The sequence below is a fragment of the Terrapene carolina genome, unplaced genomic scaffold, assembly GCF_002925995.2.
Source record: "Terrapene carolina triunguis isolate 2854851 unplaced genomic scaffold, T_m_triunguis-2.0 Scaffold374, whole genome shotgun sequence".
Lineage (NCBI taxonomy): Eukaryota > Metazoa > Chordata > Testudines > Emydidae > Terrapene > Terrapene triunguis.
This window is the reverse complement of record NW_020664725.1, coordinates 15,635,939-15,645,744: the sequence shown is the minus strand read 5'-3', so window position 1 is coordinate 15,645,744 and position 9,806 is coordinate 15,635,939. Positions and strand designations below refer to the sequence as shown.

Sequence of the window (9,806 nt, the reverse complement as noted above, 5' to 3'; positions counted from 1 at the left end):
AGATTTCATATGAATGTCAATAGTAGCGTTGTGTGTTTGAGCTACAGGATGGGGTTCTTACTCCCTATATCTAAAGCACCAAGTAAAAAAGAAGGTAAGTTCCCATCTCAGGTGTGAATTTTTTTGTTTGTTTATTTTGCACTTGGGTAATTTAATAGGAAAAATTAAATAGCCTGATCTGATGCCCTGTGGCACTTTAAAATAAAAGGAAAATGATTTGTTTCCAGTCATCCCTAAAAATAGAAAGGTTCATTCATTTCAGGATCGGTTGGGTCAGATGCCACCAAGTGATTCCCCAGTGATACCTGCCCTGCTGAAAAGCCTCATTAGCACTTCCTGCATTAGTAGTCAGAAACTCTCTTAGTGTTAAGTGTCCTGACAGTGGTGCTGCATGTAGGATTGGGTAAGAGAGGTGATGCTTATCTTTCAATGCTTAGTGGAGAGCGGTGGCTAAGGCATGAATATGGAGACGTGAAGAAAGAGGAAGAACACAAAGGTGTGAAGAAATTAGTGACAACAGGGGAAGAAGAGGAGATGGCACCAGATGCTCTGGTGTATGGTGACAGAAAGCCATATAAGTCCTTAAACGCAATCAGCCCCTGCCATTAGATGGTAAGCGCCTCTTCTTGAAAATCCCATTCAAAACACTGATAAGCATTGGCAATAAGCAGAAAGGCTGATCCATCTGTCTGGAGGGAAGAAAGTCTAATTTTTTTCTATGATCATTGTTATTTCGGGAACTTTTTTTCTTCCTATCAGTGAGATGCTGACCCACTTGTGAGTACGGCTGTGCATGATTTCTGAAATGAATCCTTCACTTGAGGCCTCTGTTTGGATCAACAGTGGCCTTGCCTGCCAGGTGTAATCTTAAAGGTGCAGGAATTCATGGGTGCCCACTGGCAGCTAGACTGCATCAGTTGTTCCATTTTCCATTTAAAAAAAATTAAATAATGAACTTTAAATATCCCCTGAATTTTCTTTCCCAGTTGAAATGGCAAGTAGCCAAACTGCCCAGAGAGAGACTAGATGAAGCAGAGAGCAGAGGCAGTGGTGGTTTTATTTTGCTCTATGAAGCTGGCTGCAGGCTGCTAAACATGAAATATGTACACGAAAGGATGGAGCTTGATGGTTTAGAGCCTGTGCTCTCTGGAGGCAGAGTTTAAAACTTTATCTTGGGTCACAAATGCGATGAGTTATCAGGGAGTCAGCTGACTCCCTGATATCTGTCAACTTTATGAAACAGCCACACAATTTGACATAACTGGTAGACTCTGCTCAAGGCCCAGGATATGAAGAATAGGGCTGCAAGACAGGATTAGCATGTATTGGCAGAGCTTTGTGGGAGACTCGGTACAGACGTAATAGGGAGGTTCTGCAGGTCAGGAGTGGGGTGCATTGGCAGAGTCCCTGCAGAAGTGACTTACCTTTCCTCAGCTGAAGGCTGTTTGTGAAGATGGGAGAAGTGGGAGCAGGTGCATAAATACATCTGATTGGGTAATACTGTTTTAACTGAGTAATATGTACAGCATTTCTAGGGAATAAACATCCAGTGTATTAGCAGTCAGACTCTGAGAGAAGTTCCTTTCGTTTGATGATCTAATACAAATATGAAGCCATTTTCCTCTAAGGCAAAAGTGCACTGTTGACTGACTCTCAGATTTGTCTCTAGATGGTTTGCAAGTACTAGACATCCTCAGTGTGTTGTATTTAATTTTTAATTAACACGTAAACTTAGACTATTTAGCCATACACACAATAAAATAAACTTGGAGCGTATACTTGGAAAAAAATATTGTTTTCCATAAAAATAATTAAGAAAAATAGTGCCTGTCCCAGTGGAAGAAATCATATTTAATAAACTGTGCTGGCCAAAAATGTTTATCAAGCTGAGTTTGAAAGTCAATTCTCAGGGAAGCAGGGACATGAGTAAAGACTCACTGCTCTTGACTTAATTACAGATTGAACAGAAACCACCAAGGAGCTGTCAGGCCAGTGGCTTTGGCACAGCACTTCAGTAGATCTCCGGCTGGGGTAAACCAACGTAGCTCACTGTAATTATTGCTATGCCGATTTACACCATCTGGAGCTCTGGTCCTATATTTGTTTTTTTCTCCATCTGCGTTGGGCCAAGCAAAATGCATCTTGGCTCCAATTCTTGGGCTGTGCTCTCACATGATACAGATATGCTTTGATGTGCATACTTTGCCCTAACTGTTCCCAACATCAGCAAGAAATCCTTACTCTTAATTTGGGGTACGTCCATCTCTCTGGCAGAGAGGGTGCAGCACTAGGAAATCATAACATCTGATGTTGCCAGTCTGTAGAGTTAACTGATAGAACTGCAATAAACAAACTGAGGAAGATAGGTGAGTTAGTGTGGGGCGTTATTTAATTGTGTGATCAGAGTGAGACTTGGAAGATACCTGTTGAATTGGTGTGCTTCTGCTGTAAGTAGCTGTGAAGATTGCACGTAGATTTTAGAACAAATAAAAATAATTGGTTACATTGATAAATACAGTGAAACCTGTCTTAAATGACCACTGAGTGGATCAGCCAACTTTGGTTGTCTTGTGGAAAATGACTTTTTAAAGACCTTAAATAGTTGTGCTGGAACATGGAATGAGATGATTTTAGAAGGGTTGCCTAGAACACCAGTCAGGGATCACCCATTGTTCTAGGTGCTATATTGACAAGTGTAACAGTCCCTGCCCCTAGTATGTTTGCAGTCTAGGTGCCAAGGGGGACATGATGTTTGGGTGGGGCAGCTGTCAGTAATCATGGTCATTACACCTCTGGCCACAACAGCAAATGCAGATGTATTTTTCTGATAAGGCACATGTCTGCAGCTCGGGTAACAGAGAGATGCCCTTCTCAGGAGAAATTTTTTCAGGGTATATTTTGCAGTCACTGGGAGCCCTTCTCTGCCCTTAGTTATCAGGATCTGCACCTTTCTCTGAATTACTTACCTTTGTACATGTATCTTCTGTATTGTAAATATCTTCTTCCTGTTTGTCTCCACCCAGCTATGAAAAATTTACTTGGGGGTGGGGGGGGAAAACTGATTGGATCTGAAACCCTTGGCAGGTCATGATTAGTTAATTCTCCTCATTGAGAGATCAACATTTATGGTTTTTCAACTGAGTAAAATATTTCATTGGTTGCTTTCCTGATAAGTTTTGTCCTTTGGATACACTTTGTCATTATGTTAGAGAGAATTTTGCATTTCATTTTTCTAATCATGAAGTTGTAAGGAATAACCTATATGGGATATACCTGCCATTTGTAGGCACTGTTTTGTGAGCACCAAGAAGTCTTAATCCATATCACGCTTTTACATTTCTCTAGCACATTCTAATCATAGTTAAACGATTTCTATGTATATCATGCCAGAGCTACCCCAGTAGTGAAAGCTTTTGGCTACCAGGAGAATATTTTTTGCCACACTTAGTTTAACGTATTAGATATATTGCTGAAGGGGATTTTATTTAACATGGTTCTGTCTAATTGGCTGCTCTTCATTTTGTCCTTTTAATGTGCACCTACTTTGACCTAATTAAACCTAGACATTCCTTAGTCTATGCCAATTCTACCCATTTTGTTCTGTTAAGTTTAAAAGGCAACTCGAAGAAACACTTTAAGATTTTTTTTTCTGTTTAATTTAAACTGTTTTAATTAAAATGCATTTTATGGAGCTCTCGGTCACGAATTATTTACTTACATCCTTCAGTTCTTAATCTTAGAACAGAATTGGAAATATCGATAGAAAGTGTAAATCCTGAACGCCCGCTGAAAACATTGTATCAGGTTTCGGCTCAAAAGAGCACCATTACCTTTAGCTGTCACGGATCTGTACACTTGATCGATAAACTTCAAATATTATTAGAGGTGGAGGCTTCAGAGATTTGCTCTGTTATTTGGAGAGAGACGGAGATAAATCTTTCTTAAAAATGGACTTGAATTTGCACTCTCAGTCTTCCTGGTGAAATGCATTTCTCTTAGGTGTCCGGGCAACTGCATGTGGGACAGATTTATAGGCCATGTGCTGCTTGTAGTGAAAGATTTAAATGGTAAATCCTTCACATATGACTTCACAAATCATGTAAAGTTAAAAGATTTTTACCGTTTCTGTTGCTGCTGTGCTTAAATTGTAAGGTACGGCTAGTAAATCATTTTAATAGAGGTGTCGCGCTTGACTCAAAAAAAAAAAAAAAGAGACAATGGTTTAGCTTCCATTCCAAATGTTAATGTATTAATCAACGGGAGAATAATTGTTTTTTACTACATTATAAATCTCGGTTGCCATTAGAATTGCAGCAAGGGTTGATGTAGCTGCATTCTTAAATTAAAATTGTTTACACTGCTATACATTCATTTTACATGGCCATAGCTCATTCTGGGTTCATTTCAGAGTTGTTCCCCCGCCAAATAAGTCATTCCTCTCCAGGGTACTGGCATCCTAAGGGAGAGATGCTTATAAAAGAAAATTAATTGCATGGCGAGGTGTTAAATAAATAAAATAAAGCGGTTGGAGGCAATGTACAATTATTGCTCGCTATCTGTGTCTGAGGAGGGTTTTATGGTTTGCATTGAGAGTTCTGCTATTTGATGCATCATGGAATGGTATTGAGAAAAAATGTATTTAATCACATAATCCTAGATTTCTTTTGAAATTACAAACTTGAGAACTTGAATCACTTTTTCGCGATGCAAATAAAATTTTGGGGGATTGAACATTCATATAAATAAATGTCCTGTTGATATTTCCATACAACTGATATTTGATGTCACCATACTGGCACTCCCTGGCCAATTGTTAGATCATCTCCTTTACCTGGGGGGAGGGAGAATTGAAATTGGGGACGGAGGTGTGGACAGACCCTCACAAAAGATGCAGATGATTCCATGTCTCCCTTCCCTTCCCGATCTTGTTCCACATGCATTAGTGGTGACTCTGCTGCTGCATAGTGGAAAAATACCTTGTGAGTTGATCAGCCAGGCCTGTCTGCACCCTTGTGTGAACTGACCCATCGGAATCAGTGGTTCTCAACCTGTGGCCCAATCTGCACACAACTGCCCACATCTCTCTCTCTCTCTCTCTCTCTCTCACTCACACTCACACACTGCAGTGCTTTACCCCTCTCCTTTTAAAAGTAAAAGGGTGGCTTTTCCAACCCTGGACACAACGGCAACCAAACCTTCAAAACACCCTGTAATAAGTCCCAAATTCCTATTCCTCTTCTGCTCTCGACAGATTCTCGAGCAGGTGATGAAGGGTCCATAAGGGCTGTGGACCATGCGGTGATCGGCGGGGTCGTGGCCGTGGTGGTGTTCGCAATGCTTTGCCTGCTCATCATTTTAGGGCGATACTTTGCAAGACATAAAGGTAAGCTGAGGCTTAAAACACAACGTTGGGAGGGTTTGGTGTGGTGGCAGCTGTAACACTCAGTGATACAGTGCACTGTGTTTTGCCACACAGCAGGAGAGAGAACAGAAAAAGCAGCAGACGGACTTGTATAGTGGAAGGGGATCCAGGAAACAGGAATACAGGATGGGAGGAAGCTAAAAGCAAGATGGGGCGCACAATAGAGACCGAGAAGAAGGGGGAAAGCGCATCAGGATTGGGAGAGAAGGATAAATGAAAGAGATGTCATCCTTAATGGAAGGGCATGACGTGCTTAAGAAGATACTAATTTATTTTTGCACTCTTGTGTACTGGGAGGGGCAATATCATTCCAGACTCTTACATGGCATGAAGTAACTTAAAAATCATTCTGTTATTAATTCAGTCCACTCATAAGAGCATTTAAGGCCCTTTGGTCAGTGTGGGATGCTGATGATCATCACTTGTTGTATGTGCTCCTGGGAACTCCTATGTACTTTGCTGAGCACTGCCAGTGTCACCGCTGAAGTGCCCACCCCCGCCCTCCCGTGCTGGAGGCTGATTGAAATGACACAAAATTTTAAAGGGGGTGGGGAGAAGCATGGTTATTGGTAGTTCTCAATCTACCCAGTCATGGAGAGAGACTTGCCCTGGGTCATTATATAATGTCCTAACCAGTCATGTTCGTTCTTTCCTTGGAGTCATTTTTATAATGCCCTAGACTGTCAGTTTCAAAGCCCCCTTGCAGAATTTAGATGCACAATTCCCACTGAATTTAGTGTGCATCTAAATCCATGAGGCAGCATTGGAAAAATCTCAAGCTTAATGTCTGAGGTCATTGTGCTGTCTTGCGGATTAATGCTATCACAGCTGTTTGTTTGAGTAACACCTACAGAACCCCTAGATTCAGACTTCTCTCCTTCCTTCCGGTGATGGTTCTTTTTCTCCCCTTCTCCTGGCTTCTTCGCAGTAAAGCAAGCGGCAGTGTTACAGCCATTTATGCAGAGACCATCAATGAGTCACAGAACCTCACTGCTTTATTTTCAGGTACATACTTCACTCATGAAGCCAAAGGAGCAGATGATGCAGCGGACGCAGACACAGCTATAATCAATGCAGAAGGAGGACAGAACAACTCTGAAGAAAAGAAAGAGTACTTCATCTAGATCAGCCTTCGTTTCAATGAGGTGTCCAACCGTGGACAGTTACTGGCCCAATTTAGATGACAGAGACAGTGATATTGGAAGTTGCAACCAGCTTGTGTCTTTGTTTTTTGTTTTTTTGTTTTTGTTTTAAATGAATGGGTGGAGAGATGTCAGACTGGGAGGATCCGGGATTGGCTGTGTAAAAAATGTTATTTGTAAAGTACACTCTGCTGTTCGACACCTCAGTTTGGGTTTTATTTTTTGGCCAAGTCCAGCTTGGATTTAGTTTAGTTAAGTCATTTGCAGAAAATTCTGTGCCTTGTTTTATTTTTATTTTATTTTATTTTTGGGGGGCGGGGAGCGGGTTATGTGTGTTTCTTTTCTTTTTTTCCCCCCCTTTCTGTTCTTTTGGAATTGCCTGCTGGAACCCCTTGGAATAGATTTAATTGTTTTTAGTGTTTCTTTATTTTAACACCACTATTTTTCTGTTCAAAATTCATTCTCATTGGAGGAGGAGAACCAGCACGCTTTAGATTTCGTAGTTTGCAATTCAGTGTATCCATAATACATTCTTCTCTGTTGTCTTAAAGGCGTGGATGAAGAAGCTATGAAAACTGTTTGCGGCTGCCCGTGTTTCAAATGCTTTCTAGTGGTGGAGAGTAGAAAATAGGCTGTGACTCAGACAATGCACTCCGTTGGCTACGGAGAGTCATTTACTGCACAGGGTTATCTGCAAGTGAGGTGTGTCACTGTGAGATTGAATCTGTCTTGAATTCTGTGTTTGTAGACTGCTCAGTAGAGGTACCTTCATGCTGTCTGGACAAGTTTGGGGCATGACGGAATCCTCGTTGTTGTTGCCGTAAGCAGAACTGACAGATGAAGGCTGTTCATTTTATGCAAGTGGACAAATTTGAGTTGCCACAGGAGGGAAAGGGGGGGGGGGGAAAAGGTAGTTCTGCTCTGATTATTTCTGTTCCAAACAATTCCATCAAGCTTTCCCGATCGGCCTTACTTCTGCCTAATTTGCTGGAAAAAGAAAAGTCCTCATGGTGTGCAAAGAGTTCTAAATGAGCAGATTTTATATTATTTTTCCTTCTTCTCTTTGTGCTAGTTAGGGAAGGCAGTGGGATCTGGCCTTGCATGTACTGTATATTACAGATATTTGTCATGCTGAGAGATCCAACCAGAGACTGTGTGAAACTTTAATTCCTTAAGATTTGGTTTGACAAAGCAGGAGGGACAGAAGAAGGGTCGCTATTGTTTTCATGCTGGTGTGCCCTGTTTCTCAGTTCTGCAAAGGTCAGAGCAGGTGGAAATAACAGCATGTAGGCTTTTTCAGTCACTTAATCAAAACTCAAATGTTGTATTTTTTTATCTCTTTACCTTTCATACACTAGGCCTTGGCCTCATTCCTCAGCCTTAAGAACCATCTGCCAACAAATTACTGATCCTTGCATGAATGCAGTCATGGTGCACAGTTACTAAAAATAAGTTACCTTGAAAATGTTTTAGATTTGTAGCCTCGGGAGAAACTGGATACGTGAAGTTGCCTTTTCTTTTCTTTTCTTTTCCGATAAAGGAAATGTGGGGATTTGCATTAAAAATTGCAAGGAAAACCGTTTTTAAAATATTTAGGTGAAGAAAAAACAATGTGAATTAGTATTATGATGGACCTACAGATAACAGTCCACAATGAGAAGATAGCATAAAAAACAACACATATATCTATACTGAACTGTTCAGTGAGTAATCTTGGATTTTGAAAGATGAATTTTTATTATTGTTACATTATGTAGAAAACTTACACTGATTTATTTAAGGGAAAAAAATTGCGTCTGTTACAACTTCTTGGGCTTTTAGGAAGCATTTTTTAAGTTGTGGGTTTTGTTTTTTAACTTTTTGGCAGAACCACTGCAACACAAGAGCCTTTTGGGAACGGGTTGGCATGTAAAAGGGAAAAAAACCAAATCCATTCTTGAGCAGTATTTTGTCTTTTCCCCTCCCTCAGAATCCACAAAAGGAAAGTAAATTTTGTCAAGTGCGGCTCCTTTCTGAGCCTTCAGCACCAGCTGGGCCCATAGCCAAACCACAGCCAAGGGCAAGAAGCATTTAGCATTTTAGTGGAAGGTTTTGGGGGGAGGCTTTTTTACACACTGATCACAGAATTAGCATTCTGGTTTTTTTTGACCAGCCCATCTTTCTGTTTTGGAAGTGTACAGTAGTGCAGTGTTACCGATGTAACTTTGACTTACAATGTTGCCATGTCTCAGGTTCATGTGTTTTGATTGGTGTTTTCCGTCTCAGGTAGATTGCAAAATTTTCGGCCCCACACATTGGAAGAGAACTAAACAAAACAAAAAACCCCAGGAAATTATGGATTTTAGTTGTATATTGGTTTATGTATTTTTTTCTTCAGTATACAGTGCGCTGTTGAAATGTATTGTTGAGTATTACTTTGTACAGGTTTAGATCATAAGGGTTTTTTTTAAGAGTGTAGAAAGAACAAACTTACTTTTTCTTTAATGAAGGATGTGTAACTGATGGCAAATAAGCTTGTTCTTTACTCACCTGCCCTTTTTATTTTTTCCCCCTTAGGCCAGTTCTGTTTTAAGGTGTCCATGGACGATGTTACAGTGTAAGAAAATACATATCCATATGTTCCCATTCACATTTTGTATTGGTTCATGTATATCATTTTTACAAACAGAGAAGTACTATAAAATATCTGTCTTCTTAATAAAAAAAAATTAATGTTACAAAACTATTCTTTAATCTCACTTTGCACTCTTTACTTCCACAGCCATGGTGGCCAGTTGCAGTGAAGTCCATTCTTGGCTCGCCTATGGTGAAATTCCAATTTAAAAAATTGTTGTGGGTTCCCCAAGATCTATGGCAGCCTAGAAATAAATCTCCCTTCTTTAATCCTCCCTCCCCATCTTTTGACCTGTTTCTCTCTCCCTATTCTGACTCACAAGTGGTTGTTAGGCAGCCATCGTAATCCAAGCCAACGCTGTTCTTTGGCTAAGGCAGCAGGGCTAGTCAGAGCCACAGCACCTTGTAACATTTAGGGCAACTAGACAACATGCCGAGTCAGCCAGAACATGCCGCTGTTGTGTGGATTTGTATTTTTAAGTCCCTTCTGTGATCACTGACCTACGTGTCTTGTATTATTTCGGATAGCTCATGTAAAGATACCTTCAATTTTCATAATTAAAAATCCTTTTTTATTAACGTCTCACTAACAATGGCCTGACCTATTTTTCCCTGTTTGACTATGGTTA

General features: G+C 40.5%; 1 protein-coding gene across 1 annotated transcript in view; it reads left to right on the top strand.

The window, feature by feature from the left end:
• CADM1 (cell adhesion molecule 1) overlaps positions 1-9,289 on the top strand; it is a 290,324-nt gene extending 281,035 nt beyond the window's left edge. Inside the window, exons 11-12 of the mRNA XM_026657898.1 lie at positions 5,252-5,383; positions 6,428-9,289. Of these exons, the coding sequence (XP_026513683.1) occupies positions 5,252-5,383; positions 6,428-6,546 (251 nt within the window). The 3' untranslated portion in view covers positions 6,547-9,289. The remainder of the gene's footprint in view (positions 1-5,251; positions 5,384-6,427) is intronic.
• Positions 9,290-9,806: the final 517 nt, after the last annotated feature.